Genomic DNA, 17,017 nt, shown 5'->3' on the forward strand with positions numbered 1-17,017 from the left:
AGATACATTTTCATGTTGGGATACCAATTGTGTCCAAGTCCAATCAGGAGAGAGAACTCATACAGGATAATAAACAAGTGTAGCCTACTGGAAGTAATAAAACAAAAATAGGCCACCTAATATTGATTAAAACGAGATGACAAAACGGGAACACCAGAAATGAATGGGCCCTCCTGATGAAATTGGCAGAGAGACCCACATTTCTGAACAAACTCTCCATAGCAATGATGATAGAGCTTTAACTTTAAAGTTTTATTTGAATAATAAAAAAGTTAAAAAAAGGTTTTGTGTGGCATTTTCTATCCAAATTAAAACACAGGCTCACACCACCTTTTAAACATTTTTTCTGTGAATGTTCCTCCTCCTTCATCCTTCCTTCCCAGCCTCCCTTAATTGTCTCTTCGTCCTTCATCCTTCCTTCCCTCCCTCACATTGTGTCTCCGCTCTCCGGCTCCGCCCATCTAAGTTTACAGCAGGCCATGGAGCAGCAACGCGTGCGGCCGCGGCGTGCCTGCCCTGCCACAGACCACTGCGTTTAGTCGGTTAGAAGCGCACGCAGCGCACGCATGGACTCGGAGCTGTTTTGGCACGGCAATGAAGCGACCGTTACGCGATTTAAAAGGTACCCTCGATTGACTTTCAACGCGGTCCCATACCTATGAGTTGTTTCGTGGTGGCTTGGGTTATATTTGTCAGTGGGAGCCTCCCTGAGTCCCTCATCCCGATCCAGACACATCGGTTCTTTTCTTTTCAACAACACGGCGCGTCTTCGGTGGCGTGGACACAAGTTTGGACTTCTTCTCTGTCCTCTCAATTCACGCACGTGTTTTACGAATGTAACATAATTATGTAGACCAAACTCAACAAAGTGTTTTGTGGAAATCCGAGACTCAAGTGGCATAGAGTAGACTCGTCGCAACAGTTTTTGACATCACACTCACTGACAGACAAGACAGGCGAGAGGATGATCCCGCCGACAAACGCGATTCAGGACCAAAGTGACGGGAAAGATGACGACGGAGAGACGCCCCAGTCACCGCCGACGAGTGTCATTCAGCCGGAAACCAAGGTAGATCTCAAATCTATTACAAGAACACCTGATCAACTTAGACTATCGTGTATTTGATCGATTCTGACATTTGCAATTTTGCATATCTATACGAAAGACAGTAAAAGTCAAACTCGATAGCCTATAATATGTAGATGATAGTCTTGATCAAAGCTGTGATCATAATGTAATATGATGGCTTTCTGTCTGACTTAATGAAAGAAATAACAAAGAGTCGCTTAATTTAAGCCTCATAGATCACTCATAATCATTCAATCATAGCCTAATTAGTTTATTGTAGACCCTGGTGTAGGACTTCTTCGCATATTATATCCACTGATTATTACCACATACATATAGTGTTTAAAATGTTCAATAACAAAATCCATAGGCAAGTCCACAATTGTTCTTTTAGGCTTCTTATGTCAATTCATGCATATTCAGAATTACTTGAGTAATGGACTAAAGTATGGACTAAAGCCTTTTTTCTGTAGATATATTGTATTGTAATCTCAAGTAGTCTTAACTAGTTGGCTATTGTCTGTTCATAATAACATGATGGAGGTGGAAAAGCATACCTTCAATTTGTTGTTTCCTTGCAATATTTAATCCAGGTTTATGGTAGGCTACATTCAAGTAAACAACAGTTGGCTGATACAATTATGAGAACATGATCAAGAGTTCTAGGTTTGCCATAGGCATTTTATGGTGTTCTGCCATTTATATGGGTCACTCACTCATCGCCCACAGACGCAGTAATACAATTACCAGTGAAATATTGTGCTATTAATCCTGGTTGTTGAGGGGTTTATAGCTATAATGTTACTTTCTCTTGCTCTACTCAAAGCAGTGGGACAGATTAGACCTCTCTGACCTTATAACCACTTTCACCCTGGCCTCCTTATTTTGTTGTTATAGGCGGAAATGTCAAAAGATTTTCAAAAGATGTCAGTGTGAAAAAATAGCAGATCTTAAAATAGCAGATCTACAAGCTCACAATTGCATTCGTGACATGTGAGCTTGTCGATATTAGGCTATTTTCACCACACGACACCACACCACCCTGCAGCGTATAAAATAGTGGTTAGTGGTACTTAAAACCACATCCATCAAAAAGCTGACGGAAATGTATTAATCTCTGTCTAGCCTATACCTGCCTAATATTGCCTATACCTGATTATATAATTTATCCGTGGTCAACTCAGCTCAGTCAGCAGTGCAAATTAAGTGACTATTTTTCTTGTTTTAAAAGAGACTTAGTTGCTGGTTAAATAAAGGTTTATATCATCTCTGCCGGGTGGAAACCATATTTTCAAAACTGTTACTTTTCGAGGGGCACGGTGGCACAGTTGGTAGTGCTGTCGCCTCACAGCTAGAAGGTCCTGGGTTCGATTCCAGCTGGGGACGCTGTGGGCACTGGCGGCGTGTTCCCTCCTCCGTGTCATCAGTGCCCATACCCCAGGCGGGGGTTGGCGATAGGGCCTTTCTGTGTGGAGTTTGCATGTTCTCCCCGTGTCCCCTAGGGTAGATACCCTCACAAAAACATGCCGTAATCATGGTCTCTAAAACTACCTCCCCCTGGCCAGCCGGGGCGCCTGATGGAGGGGAAAGGAACTGGTCGGAATAACGTGTCCCTTCAACGCGCTACGTCCGGCCGGGGAAATTCCCCTCTGTCAGGTGAAAAGACGCAGCTTGGACTCCTCATACATAGAAGGAGGCATGAGGTCAGTCCGCTGCCCCCCCAGGTTGGCAGAGGAAGTGTAGTGCCCAGGATTACATTAGATAATTGGCACTGGGTGAAAAGAAAACTGGGTTACAAAATCGTGGGATAAAAATGTAGTTAAAAAACAAAAACAAAAAAAAACTGTTACTTTTCAGGATTCAAATTCCAAAGCATCAAAAGTAGCAGATCTACAAGATCAAAGCGCGCCGCTTTGTGCCATGTTTCCAGCTTGTAGGCTAGGGTTGGTACGTGGTAGCTAGGGGTCTGATATGGACATAGGAAGTTTCTGCCCGACAACAGCGATATATTAAATTTCCCATGCACTATACTGTGACATTGCAATATTAGGCATCATTTTAATCCCCCCCACCTGGCTGATATTTCCCTCAATTGTAATGCATTTGGCAAACAACTTCTGCCTTCAATATCTTGGGGTATTCTCAACAGCTGACCTTAAGTCAGCAAGTCAAAAAAGCATGAAATAAAGAGCTCGCCTGTCGTTTTGTATTGATAAAACAAGTCGCTGTCAATCAGAAGAAATACAAGTACTTGTAAGTATACAAGTATGTAAAGTTGAAGGTTCAGTAAGTGATTTGTTTGGTTAAAATAAGTGTTAAATAACTCTATAATCTGATAGCAGTAATTCCTATCGAGTGTTTGTTCATCTCTTCAGCTCTTAGGTAAAGTGAAAATACATTTTCATGTCTGGAATCTCAGGATACCAATTTTATCCAATCAGGAGAGAGAACTCCTACAGGATACCGTGTAAACAGGTGAAACCAAATTGGAGCTGGAACACTTAACATTGAAGCTGATAAATTATGGGTACTCTCTCCAGAATGGCTGAAATTGGCAACCCATCTGAAAAGGCTAGTTTTCCTCTTCTCTCTATAGCTGGAGAGACAGGGTCCTGGACATCCTTTTTACTGAACAAACACTATACTAAGCATTGATTACAATCAGAATATAGACTATAGGGCATTAAACCTTTTAACCCATTTTGGGCTCTTGGCCTTTTAACCTCTCTTGGTGTTTATAACATTATGACATACTTTAGCTATTGAAAAATAGCAGATCTACAAGCTCATAGCACGCGCTATGAGCTTGTAGGTCTGCTATTTTCGAAAAGTCGTGAAAATGGGTCCGCAAATCTTTGAATATATATTTCAGAGCGAACATTTTTAACTAAAATATTGGCTTCTGGGGAGTCCCTGGAGCAACATATTTTGAGATGGGGGTCCGTGGCCCAATAGAGATAATTCTGGGGGTCCTTGATATGAAAACGGTTGAGCACCTGCACTGACATAGAAACATGGGTTTTTCAGATAAAAAACTACTTTTTGTTTTAACAAAAAAATATCACTTTACACTAGCTTCAAGGTTTAGGGTCCCTGCCGTTATACTGCTAACTATGCCACTATACTGCACTACAGGAGAAAGAAGTGTAAAGCTACTGCCTCGTATGATGGTGTCACGCAACATCACAAATATCAGATCTACAAGCCCAAAATGAGCCTGTATGGACTATTTTTCAGCACGCGACACCAGTGCGAAACCAATTATAAATCTGGCTTAACGCTGAGGGTTTTGTTTCTCTTCCACAGCAGCAGAAGCGCAAGGTGAGAGAGTGATTCTACTCGTCTGCGATCTGTAGCGTATTCTGCCAATTTAAATCCATCATAACAGCATTCCTGCATGTAGCCTACATGAAGATAAAAGTTGTCTCACATCACAGCTTTTATTTCCCTTTTAAAATAACGTCACTCACTGATACAGGCTAATATCACGTGTATAACTCACATTGCTGCCTAATATACAAATGTATTTCTTGATGAAGCTCTTGCCCGTTTCGTTTTTTATCCATATAATTCATAATATAATTTGTATTATAAGAATATAAGGAAAAAGAAGCCTAATGAATTGCATTTTTAATGAATTGCATTTTTATGGCGCTTTTCTATGCACTACGTGCCTACTCAAAGCGCTTACAATGGTTCATTCATTCATACATTGGGAGCTCACACCGACCGACTCAAACCCCCTTAAACATCTCATGCTTTATGGTAAACTCTCTGAGTTAAATTAACACTGATTATTAACACTGTCAACTATTAACAAGTCTCTCCATTTGGCTGGGTAAACCTCATGTGATAGATATATATTACCATCAACAGCATGAGCTCTTATAAGTGCATGTACTGTATCACATTCTCTTAAACTCTTACATTTATTTTTAATATTATTAACTGCAACTAAAAAAATATTAACTGCTTGGTTTTTGCCCAGCGGAAAAAGCTAAGATTTAGTCATTCACCGTATTAGATGTAGATAATGTGACAACTTAAAACATTAAAATATTAGTTATATATGATATGTGGCCTGGCAAGTGTATGGGAATTGCCAATACCAGAGTGTATTCCTTCCCTTCCTGAGGCCACATACAGTCAAAGAGCAGTGAGAGGCCAAGAAAGGTGTGTGTGTGTGTGTGTGTGTGTGTGTGTGTGTGTGTGTGTGTGTGTGTGTGTGTGTGTGTGTGTGTGTGTGTGTGTGTGTGTGTGTGTGTGTGTGTGTGTGTGTGTGTGTGTGTGTGTGTGTGTGTGTGTGTGTGTGTGTGTGTGTGCGCGCGCGCGCACGCGGAATCCTAACCCTCTGTGTGGGTGGTAGTTGTAGACTGTAGAGAATGGGTCCTAATTGATTGTTTCCAGATTGACCCGCGAGATCAATTAGTCATCGTCACCACAAACACATGCTTCCAAATGTACTGCGTGTGTCTGTCTGACTGTCTGTGTGTGTGTGTGTGTGTGTGTGTGTGTGTGTGTGCCAGTGTGCCACTGAGCACAGAGTTTTCTGTGTGTACTGTATTCATAGCTAATTCTCTAGTACTGTACGTAGGCACACACTGACCGCATAGGAAACCATGCTAGGCACCAACCAACCAACCTGCTCATCGGGAGCAGTTAGGGTTAAGTGTCTTGCTCAAGGACACTTCGACACGCCGCCAAGAGGAGTCATGGATTGAGCCAGACATTGAACCAAGGACCGTCCGATTCCACGATGGAACAGCTCCTCCTGAGCCACATCTATGTTATGAGACAGAATGGATGATTAGTCACCCTTTCTCCACTCATCCCTGACACATATAGATCATGTTCTTTAATATTGCATCGTCAGACACCGGACTGGACAGAAACCAGCCCTATTAAAATTACATTATAGCAATATAGTCTGGAATGTGTTACTATACTGGGAAATATGGGGGGGGGAAGTGGATTACATTGTTGAAGAGGAGGTCCTCATATGGAGGGTGAATGAGGAGATGCTGTCGCCAGTCGTGCAGCTTTATAAATAGCATTTGTGTAAAAGAGATGATGATTAATGAGATGAATCGAGGCTGTGGTCAGAGACGGCAACACAGTGTGTTTATAAATAGTGTTGAAATGATGCATCACCCTAACCTTGGAAATTGCATTACCTCTCAAGGTGGGGGAACTCTACGGCTTCCCACTGAACAATGAGAGGTTGCCCCTAGCAAAGGTCTTTTCCATGGCTATACCGAGTGCAATTTCACAACTTGCACACTAGCGTTCCTATTTTGGGAGAACTGTTTTGCGAAAATAGCAGATCTAAGATATTTTGTGAAGAGGGAAAACACAAAACGTAGGTAGTGAAGGTAGTTATGTAATGGGACTGATGCACTCACAATCCACTTTCTCTTTTTTTGTCTCTCAATCTCACTTTCTGTCCTTTCTGCACACCGTTATTATGCCCTTCTTTCTGCCTCCTGGCTCCTCCCTCTCTCATCTCCCTCTCTTTAAGTTGCAGCGGCTCAAGCGATCCCTGTCCTTCAAGACCAAGACCGTCCGCAGCAAGAGTGCAGACAACTTCTTCCGGAGTAGCAACGACAACAAGACAGAGCTGCTCTGCGATGGTGGCAGCAACAGCACAGGGCATCTCAGCACGGTCAGGATGTCACAATTACTACATGATCGCCTAATCATCAGAATAATTCATCTGTATAACTTTGAATCTATTGAAAATTTGCAAAAATAGATGACGTTGCAGTTCAAGCCTCTAGATTGGCTTGAAATTATCAAATGATAAAATGAGTACATTATTCATTTTGATTATTGCTACCGGCCATTAATAATTTCTGTATATATTTGTCACATCTACCCTGTGGCAAACATGAATGCAATGCCAAAAACACAGTTAAATCATTAATCACAATGATTTGTATGCCAATTATTCATCCAATATTTCATGATTGTGACAACCCTAGAAGGCGCCCCCTCACTCCATCCCTCCGGTGCCTCCAGCTATACCCAATGCCCCGCCTGGCTCAGCACGCTCCCCAGCACGCAACGCGTTCCAGCTCGACTCAGCAGGCCACTGTTTCATGGAGCATATCTTCAAAAAGCCCACCTTCTGTGACGTCTGCAACCACATGATCGTAGGTATGATATGATGACCCCTGATTACCTCCATTTTCCGTCGTCTGGGAAAACAGCATATGGCAGATGCAATGTGAGCACAGTCAGACTCGCTTTAATCGACAAAACAGTTCAGGAAACTGTGTTCTGTGTCACTGGACCTCAGAGGATGGTCTGCATTTCTAGAAATGGGCTCTATTGTGGAGTTTGCATGTTCTCCCCGGGTCCCTTAGGGTAGGTAGGTACCATCACAAAAATCGTGGGATAACATTTTAGAGAGAAATGGGCTGTATTTCTATAGCATCTGTATCCAAAGGATGTTACTGTGTGCATTCACCCATTCACACTAAGCTAAGAACCTAACAGTGGAATATCTATATAATGAAACTATGCGTATACACTATAGAGTGCTATGTCTACATAAAATGCTATCTAAGTTACATAAATTGAGCCTATGCATATGCCTGTCATCGAGTCTAGGGCAAGTGCTACGGCGGAAGATTGGGAGTGAGTCTGCTGTTCTGATTGCAATGGGAAGTGTATTCCATAGTTTTGGAGCCAGAAGGGAGAATTGTTTTGGACGTGTGGAGCGTTGTCCCGGTGTTTTACCGATACTTCCAGCCTCCCTGCGTCGGCCGATTTGAGCGTGCGAAGGGTTTGTAGGGTCCGATCAGACTTGCAAGACTTGCACATTCACGTATTGAACTGAGATTAAAGAGTCACTTGATCTGACAGTAGACAGTAGGCGTTCAGTCCGATGCAAAAACCAGTCACCCAAGGCTTCAAGTGACCAACTGACTCCCACATTGAAACAGGTCATTCTGACCTATTCTCTGATACAGGCTCTGGCTTTCATCAGAGCCAAACGCCTTAGCAGCCTGATGTGGCAGAATAATAATTAGAAAAAAAGGAATTACATTTAAGCTGAAATCTTGCAACTAACTACGTAGACACATACGTACGAGAAATTAGGTCAAATGTCCACCAAATATGACGTAAATTTGTGGCAACAGGGAGCAGGCATTCTGATTGGCCAGTATGAGATGATGCATGATGATGTACGATGATAAGAGCGCCCCTCACTTCACACGGGTGTGATTTTTGTATTGTTTTTGGTAGGGAAAGTAAATCATAAACATTTGATTACAAACCAAAGAGAGCTGCTCAGGCCAATGTTTTGAAGGGGAGATGTGGAACATGGAAGAAAACTGCCTTCGTCATCGACAAAGGTCATTTACACAGGAAATGAGGAAGAGTGAGTTGTATTGCGTGGGGCCTGGATGACAGAATGTAAAATGAGGGAGAAATCGAGACAGTATTAAAGCAAAAGAAGACAAATGAGAGGGTAATAGAGATGGTGACACTTATCTGGCTGCTGTCCAGTCTTATTACTGTGACGTGAAGGAAAAATGGGCATTAATGGAAGCAAGAGTTAACCCATTTTGGGCGGGAACCCCTTTTGGAGTTAGCATTATGTTATGCTTTAGCTATTGAAAAATAGCAGATCTAGAAACTCATAGCGCGCCACGCTATGAGCTTCTAGATCTGCTATTTTTGAAAAATCGAAGAACGACTGACATAGAAACATAGCTTTTTCAGAAAACTGTCAGGATGTAGAAGACATTTTTAGAATCTGATCTCAGGTCAAAATGGAGCGGTTGCCAAAGGGAGCAACTGAGTGCTGCCATTCACTTCTCCTTTTTTGTTTTGAAATATATCAATTTTTTTTTTCAATGTAGGAAAAACAAATGTAGGATTTTTACTCAAGTCGTTTCTGAGGCTACTCGAGTCGTGACCCATAAAAATGTGTCTGTGATCCACAAATGGGTCCCGACTCAGTGTTTGGGAAACAGTGCCGTAGAGATACTCAATCCTCTTGAGGTCATCTCCCATGTCAGATTTCCACTGTAGCCACAAACAGTCGCCTCTTGAGGTCATCTCTCCCATGTCAGATTTCCACACTCCTCGTCCCATCAAAGGAAAGTGCCCTCCGGACCTTCCAAAGAAGCAATCCTGCAGGCACCATCGTCTTCGAGTACCATCCCTTTGGCAAGGGCAATGTTTTTGTCCTCTGTGTTAAATGCCATTACTTTCGTTTCTCCTTTGCATACTTGAGGTCAGTAATTGTGATGGGGAGGTACTCTGTGCTTAGCTTGGACAAGCAGCTCTGCAGTTGTACTGTACACACTGTACAGTGATTGGACTCAACTCAACTCAAACGTTACACGAGTACATACACGAGTACATTCAAAACCAATGTGCAATGTCGCGATCAAGCAATTTAACACACGCCATACACACTTGCACAAATGCATGTGTACTCACACATGTGCAAAAACGCCCATGCACGGCCCACTCTGTCATTAGAGTAGACACATGGCTCATCTGACCCAGTCATTATTGGGGGTGGAGGGGCATTGTGAGACGCTTGTGTCTTACTGCTCATGCCCATTTAGCTCTTCTTCTTATGCTGTCATGTGATTGGACATTGTAATGAGACAACCACAATCAACTAATAGATTGACATGGGGTGTCTTTTGTCCCCTTGCCAATGTCAGGTGGCACAGCCTGAGAGCCGGGAAAGGACTTCATATAGCAATGGAGTCCGAAAGCTAGGGTCATACAAAATGGTTGCGACTACTACAAGCATCTTTGAGAATTGAATACAGACAGAGATTCCCTGTTAATTACTTACTTACTTACTTAAATCCTACTTACGGTAGTTGAATCCAGGGCTATGTCTGTTCTGTCAACACCAAATCTTGAATGACACTGTTCACAGAGAATAGGGGCGATACGCGATAGGGTTCATGTCATTGATTTGGTCTAGTGAATAATGATTCCTGTTGACCTGATTTAGCTTGGCCCAAACTGCAAGTCTGCAACCCGATCAACAGTAGTCTGTGGCTTATTGTTTCATGTGGTTTATTTTGTTGCTGTTGCCGCTGTTGCTGTTGTTGTGATCTTTGACCCACCACTGTGGTTTACAGATCTACATTGCGTCTTTGGTTTCTCTCACAATATCATTTACACTCTTGTTCTGTGCCAGCCTCATGCAGGCTCAGTTAAGCGAGTTTCAGGTTACTGACATTTTAGCATGCCATTGGAAAGAAGTTCATGTTACATGTGTGCTCAGCATGCACAGATTTATTTCCCCTCTACTGGCTATTAAAATACCCATGAGGAGATTAGCCCCTGAGAGTGCAGGGCATCCCATGTTTGCTGTCTTGTTCACGGATCTGGTGTCATGTTTAATTTCATATTTACAACACAGTATCACTCCTGCTGGACCTCATCTTGACACCTTTTCTTTATTTTTTCAAAATAACGTTGCTGCATGACAGACTACTCACTGAAGTCCAACTGAATTTCTGTAACCAATTTAACAAATTATTCCCAAATGTAGGATCCTATCAACTTGGCAACATAATGTATACTGTACATAGACTGTCCACGCGTGCAAGCTACTGCATATTAATGCGTAAAAAAATATATACACACTCATACATGCCCACTGACAGAAAGGGATCAATGAATACTTTGCAAGCCCACGTTTTCACATGCACACAAAGATTGTGTGCCAGAGCATGGCATGTGCACATTGATTAATCAATACAGAGCTGGAAACACACAGCTGACTGGTAACCCTGCTTCACACCACCAAACTGCACGCCATTGTTGTTTGTAAACATCTGTTTAAACTTTAATGCTAATTGGTAACATGACTGTATTGCAGTGTCACATGATTATTTTCAGCCTGTCATACAAAAAGGCCTTTTCTACAAAGTCTCTCTACAGAGAGACTTTGTATCTCAGACTTTGTATATCAGCACTGATCTCAGATCTGTAGTCATTTAGAACCTGATGCTTGGCTTTAGCATTAACGCGCTTCATAAATGATATATACGAGAAGTGACCTCGAGCCGGTCACGCTGAAACAACAGAGCTAGCGAAATACGAAATGCGGCACAGTTAAGAAGCAGGAGTTAAACTATTAATCTGGTGTCCATTGTTTGTGGTTCGCCGCACATGCATGCATCAGAGCATGTTAGTTTCCTTCGCCAACCCGCAGACGGTTGAGGGTTTTCCAGATGGCCCGAGGTTGGTCATGGCCAGTCGCAAGACATTCATCTGGGGTGATGCCTCTCTCTGTTCATTGGGTTGTCTGGCTGCCCAAGCTGTTCCACTGGTTGTGCCACTCCGTGGTCCTGGTGACAGATGGTGTGGTGATGGTTTGATGAGGTCAGATCAATAGGTCGCAATAGGTTCTGAGAGCCGCACCGATAATGAGTTAATTAATTAAGTGTGCTCTGGAGCGTACACAGTAATATACTGTTGCAGGATCATTTTAATGGTTTCAATGGTATCAAAATAGATAAACTTGTAACAGGTATTCAGGAGAGCTTGACGTTATTCACGTTTTTATCATTTGAATATTTAAAAAGATAATTTATTATGCAAACATGGCAAGATTGATTGACATGAATCTCTAGGTCACAGATCAAAGTTAATCTATCTGTGGGCATATTTGTGGCAGAAAGGTGTGTTCATTTACTTCTGATTGTAGTTGCACGCCCACAATCAGATACAATACAGATCGCTGATCTGATTGTAGATCAGCGATACGCGAAACGATGCGCATCCACGTATAAATTGGCCTTCATTATTCAAATAACACTGGATTGTATGTACCTTCCCTCCCACCGCACCAATGTGCTGTATGCAGGCATTCTCTATCAGCACGCACGCACGCACGCACGCACACACACAGTCACACACACACACACACACACACACACACACACACACACACACACACACACACACACACACACACACACACACACACACACACACACACACACACACACACACACACACCTAATCAGGTATCCACTCATTAGACACTGGAGTCAGCTGGCAGGGAGACAAGAAGGTGGTGCACAACAGGAGTCTCCCTCCCTCCTCGACAACCTCTTTCTAACCCATTTTGACCTGAGATCAGATTCTAAAAATGTCTTCTACATCCTGACAGTTTTCTGAAAAATCTATGTTTCTATGTCAGTCGTTCTTGTCGATTTTTCAAAGATAGCAGACCTACAAGCTCGTAGCGCGCCACTCGGTGGCGCGCTATGAGCTTGTAGATCTGCTATTTTTCAATAGCTAAAGCATAACATAATGCTAACACCAAAAGGGGTTCCTTTTTCCTTCCTCCGTGGCTCTGTCTGTCCCCTCCCTGTTGATCATTTTATATTCTCTCACACACACACACACACACACACACACACACACACACACACACACACACACACACACAGAGAGAGAGACCGCTTGCTGTTTCGTAAATTGAGTTTACAAACAGAGTTGATTCATCTTAATTTATTGCATCATTAATAAGTAATTTCTCATTGGGTGGGTGCAGACAGACAGGGTGCTGCAGACATCCTTCTGTAGCACTAGCATGCCAAGTGAAGAGCTGAATAGGAATGGGGGTTGGTTTGAAGGTTAAACGAGGAATGAGGAATATTATATTACGTGAGCTCCAATTTTAATTTGAATACGTTTTTTGTTTTGAGAAGTTACCCTTTGCGGGAGGATGCTAAACTCACACCAGTCTTAGTAGTAGTGGTGCCAGCTCATCTAATTTAAACCTTAAATAATTTATTGTACAACGAATGGGGTAAATAACCAATGATCTGTTATATTCACTGTTGTCTATAATGGCCAAAATACAGATTGAAATTAGTTAACTTAACCCATTCTGTCCGGGCACCCATTTTGGTGTCAGCATCATGTTATGCTTTAGCTATTGAAAAATAGCAGATCTACAAGCTCATATCGCGCCACCGAGTGGCGCGATACGAGCTTGTAGGTCTGCTATTTTTGAAAAATCGAAGACACTTTTAGAATCTGATCTCGGGTCAGAATGGATTCATAATGAAACTGTCAGGATGTAATAGACATTTCTAGAATCTGATCTCAGGTCAGAATGGGTTAATACACACTGTATGTGATAATGTAATATGTCTGTGTGTGTGTGTGTGTGTGTGCGTGCGTGTGCGTGTGTGTGTGTGTGTGTCAGGTACCACGGCTAAGCACGTGGTTTTCCTGGCGGGGAACACAGCTAAGCACGGCCTGCGATGCAAAGCCTGCAAGATGAGCCTCCACCACAAGTGTGAGAGTGGAGTCCTATATATGCAGCAGCGTTGCATGGGCAAACTGGTAAGAACTGGATCACAATCACTATCTCTGTATTGCCATATAGATCAGGGGTAGGCAACCTTTGGCACTGGTGCCAACCTTGGCACAAAGGAGGGTGATCACTGGCACACTGGCATAAAGAAGACCAATTACCGGTAAATAAACAATTAAAGAAATGTAGTCAAATAAATGAATTCACTCATATTTGTATGTAAATTACATCCTGCACATCATTCTACATTCATTAAAACTCTTTAAACTCTGACTGGGGGAGGGAGATATAGGAGGGCTATGCTCTGAGTCTAATGATCATTATAACAATGTGAAAATATTTAACAAGGGAAAAGGTTATATTTGTGGACAATCAAAACATGTTGGAATTGTGGTGTGGTGGCATTAAAGTGACACGCTGACTATCCAGAAACTAAAAACATGGCACTTTGTTTCAAAAAGGTTGTAGACCCCTGATATAGATAGTGCCATTAATATATAATTGGCAAAATAATGTAATAACTGACGACAATGTTAACGATACGTGTTGACAAGGTTGCAGTTTATCAGTGGATACAATAGGCCTACACCAGTGTTTTTCAAACCTTTTATTTTCAAACCCCCCAGTTTCATAATTTATGCAATAGGGCACTACCCCGATTTGGTATGTTTTTTTGTTTTGTTTCATGTCTTTTATCTCTGGGACCCCAATCTACACCTCAAACTTCCACAGTGTTCATATAACTCTCTGTGTGGGTATAAATGGACCCAGGGTCCATTTGGTTCGATTTGAACACTCTTAAGAGTCCATTTGTTTCCTGACTGTCTCTCTGGAACCCCCTCAAGAACTCCTGGGGTTCCTGGAACCCACATTCCCAAGTAGCCTACCCGCAGCTATATTAGTATATCAACAATGTTATGTCATTGACCTACCGTTATATTAACAACGAGAGTATTAAAGAAAAAAGTTAGGTATGTCTTTTTCTGAAATGATTTTGGACATAGTTAAACAGGTAGAGTGACGCATTACTTTACCTGGCTTACGTCATTTTCTGACATATTTTGACATGAAATAATAATCCCGTCCCGTAGTGTTTTGTTTCATTAGCGCCAGCGTGACAAAATAGGCTACAGCTTGTTGTTGTTACACTGCTGCTGGTTGAACACACGTGAACGGTAAAGATACCAAGGATTCAACAGTGATGTCGAATCCTCAAAGACTATTTGCATTTGTTCGTTCAGTTTCATCATCCCATAGCGCAGCAAATGGCGTTTAATCCAATTGAGATTTGCGGTATGATATTAATGTGAGTCATTGAATAATTATTAAGGTCTGAATTGTATGCTTAAATCAATGTCAATCAATGTTATTTGGCAATTTACCAATAATATTATAATTTATATTGTTATTCTTAATGTATATAATCAGCACGTCTCTCTCTCTCTCTCTCTCCCTCTCTCTCTCTATTTGTGCGCTGTGTGTAGCCTTCTTCATGTCTTCTCTTCTCTCCCCATATGTGGTGTTGCATCATAATGAAACCATTTTGGTTCTGGTATTGGTCCATGGGGGTTTTGTGTGTGTGTGTGTGTGTGTGTGTGTGTGTGTGTGTGTGTGTGTGTGTGTGTGTGTGTGTGTGTGTGTGTGTGCGTGTGCGTGTGCGTGTGCGTGTGCGTGTGCGTGTGCGTGTGCGTGCGTGTCCGTGTGGTTGGGGGTGCTCACAAAGGCCTGTGCCAAGAAGCATTCGTCATTTTCCCATCTTCTATCGCAGTCCAAGACAATGGCAGTCATTACTGAACTGGGACTGTTTAAGTCAGAGTTGTACGTAACGGCGTGCCGGTGATGTGCACCAGGCACCGCAAATAGCTTGTAGATCAGCTATTTGCGGTGTGAGACACATAAATCATGCTTAGGTCATTTCAAATGCATATGTCCCACATGGAAATAGCTTCTCATTTTATTCTATTTTTTGGGAGCGGGGAATTTTTGCTTTTTCGTAATCGTGATGATGCGAATTTCCGTGTCAACCTTTGCAACACCACCCTTCATAATTAGTAGTATTAGTAGTAGGAGCATTCCTTGGGATTGTTTGAATTCAGGGTGAGTTGTAAATGTTTTTTCTCATCCACTGTAGCCTTTATGTCATTGAGATAATTTGATCAACCAAAACCCTGAAACTAATTTTCCCTCTTTTACGATTGTTACTTTTTCCATATAATGCTTTGAGGATGAGCCTTCGTTGGTGATAGGATCAGTGGAAAATGAGGTTGAGGGGTCACACATAAAAATGGAAACTGTCCCAGTGGAGCACTGCTCTAAATTAGGGTCGCTCTAAACATGGACACTACATCCGTGCTTATTTCTCTTGGCCTGAGAACCTTAGACAAAAAGAGACCTCTTATTTTATTTAGATTCTCAAAATGGATCTATATAACTCTGTGACCGACCGTGATGTGTGGTGGGTGGAAGGCTGCACAACAAATAGGTGATGTTCGTTTAAGCAGCATTAAGCATCTCTTTTTCCGCCTTTCCCCTCGAATGCCTGACAGCTCAGCTCTTGAGAAGAGCTCAAACAACTCAAGGGTTGCTTATTTTAGCCTTTCTCTTCATCAGTGTTGCAAAATAGAGAATTAATAATCAGGGCTATTAGGGATGCAGATTACCCCAAATGTTTATCATGCCAAACTTAAACAAACAGAGGGAGACAAGCAAGAGCAAGGCCAGGCAAATTCATTTGTATAGCATTTCAATAAGGTAATTCAAAGTATTTTACACAAACCATTAAAACAAAGTGTTAAACACATTATAATGGTACATTTACATACAATGAAAATGTATCTAAAAGTTCCAGCACGTCTTGGATGTTCATCATTGTTTCACTGTTTACAGTACATCCAAGAACATCTAAACACTGAACATGTTAGGCTATATATATATTTCCTATAGACTTAAGTTACATTTATCACATTATCCTCTGTGCTGAGATGACTTCATCTGAGGATAGAGGAGAATTTTACCCATCTGTCATTTTTTGCTGGTTGTGAGAAGAACTCAACATTGATCAACTGAATAATAAGATAGGAGGCAGTGTGTCGTGTACAGATAGATAATGGATTGATAAATGATAAAGGCTTGAAGCCTTATTATGTGAACTTGCACGATAACATGCAAGTAACTTTAGCCAGTGGAACTAAAGGCGCCATATCTCATTTGTACCGTAAGACAAGGTCGCCCGGCAACGTATACATTAGGGATCAACTTACACTCTATATACTACGTAGTACGTACTCAATTTATTTTAATCCGTCCCCACAACACAGCACCAGCTCACTCTCAATCGGTGGTCACTTCTTAAAGTCATTAGATGCTGTATTTTCTTTTAATATTATAATTTATGATTGTACTTTGCATAATATGTCATCATTATATTATTGCTGGTAATCTCTACATTGCATAACATGATCACCTAAAACTAAAACAAGTAAACAGGGAGGGTAATAGTGATACTACTCAAGGCATGATAAAATGTGAGCAGCAGGATGCACTGTGAAGCTATGGTCCAATAGTTGTTAGCTTTCTTTTCAAATTCTTTTAGGTTTACAGAGTCACTGGCCTGGGACTGATTG

General features: G+C 41.8%; 1 protein-coding gene across 6 annotated transcripts in view; it reads left to right on the forward strand.

The window, feature by feature from the left end:
• Positions 1 to 487: 487 nt before the first annotated feature.
• stac (SH3 and cysteine rich domain) overlaps positions 488 to 17,017 on the forward strand; it is a 32,905-nt gene continuing 16,375 nt past the window's right edge. For 3 of the 6 annotated variants that reach the window (XR_014570848.1, XM_083792048.1, XM_083792051.1), the window contains exons 1-5: positions 488 to 1,069; positions 4,376 to 4,390; positions 6,594 to 6,731; positions 7,051 to 7,225; positions 13,284 to 13,423. Coding sequence is in view for 5 of the 6 variants with exons in the window: in XM_083792048.1 (XP_083648174.1) it covers positions 965 to 1,069; positions 4,376 to 4,390; positions 6,594 to 6,731; positions 7,051 to 7,225; positions 13,284 to 13,423 (573 nt within the window). In the remaining variant the exon portion in view is untranslated. Of the gene's footprint in view, positions 1,070 to 4,375; positions 4,391 to 6,587; positions 6,732 to 7,050; positions 7,226 to 13,283; positions 13,424 to 17,017 lie in introns of all 6 variants that reach the window. The other 3 variants (XM_083792047.1, XM_083792049.1, XM_083792050.1) reach the window with 3 other exon arrangements.

This window comes from Protomyctophum parallelum, assembly GCF_964188405.1.
Source record: "Protomyctophum parallelum genome assembly, chromosome: 20".
Classification (NCBI taxonomy): domain Eukaryota; kingdom Metazoa; phylum Chordata; class Actinopteri; order Myctophiformes; family Myctophidae; genus Protomyctophum; species Protomyctophum parallelum.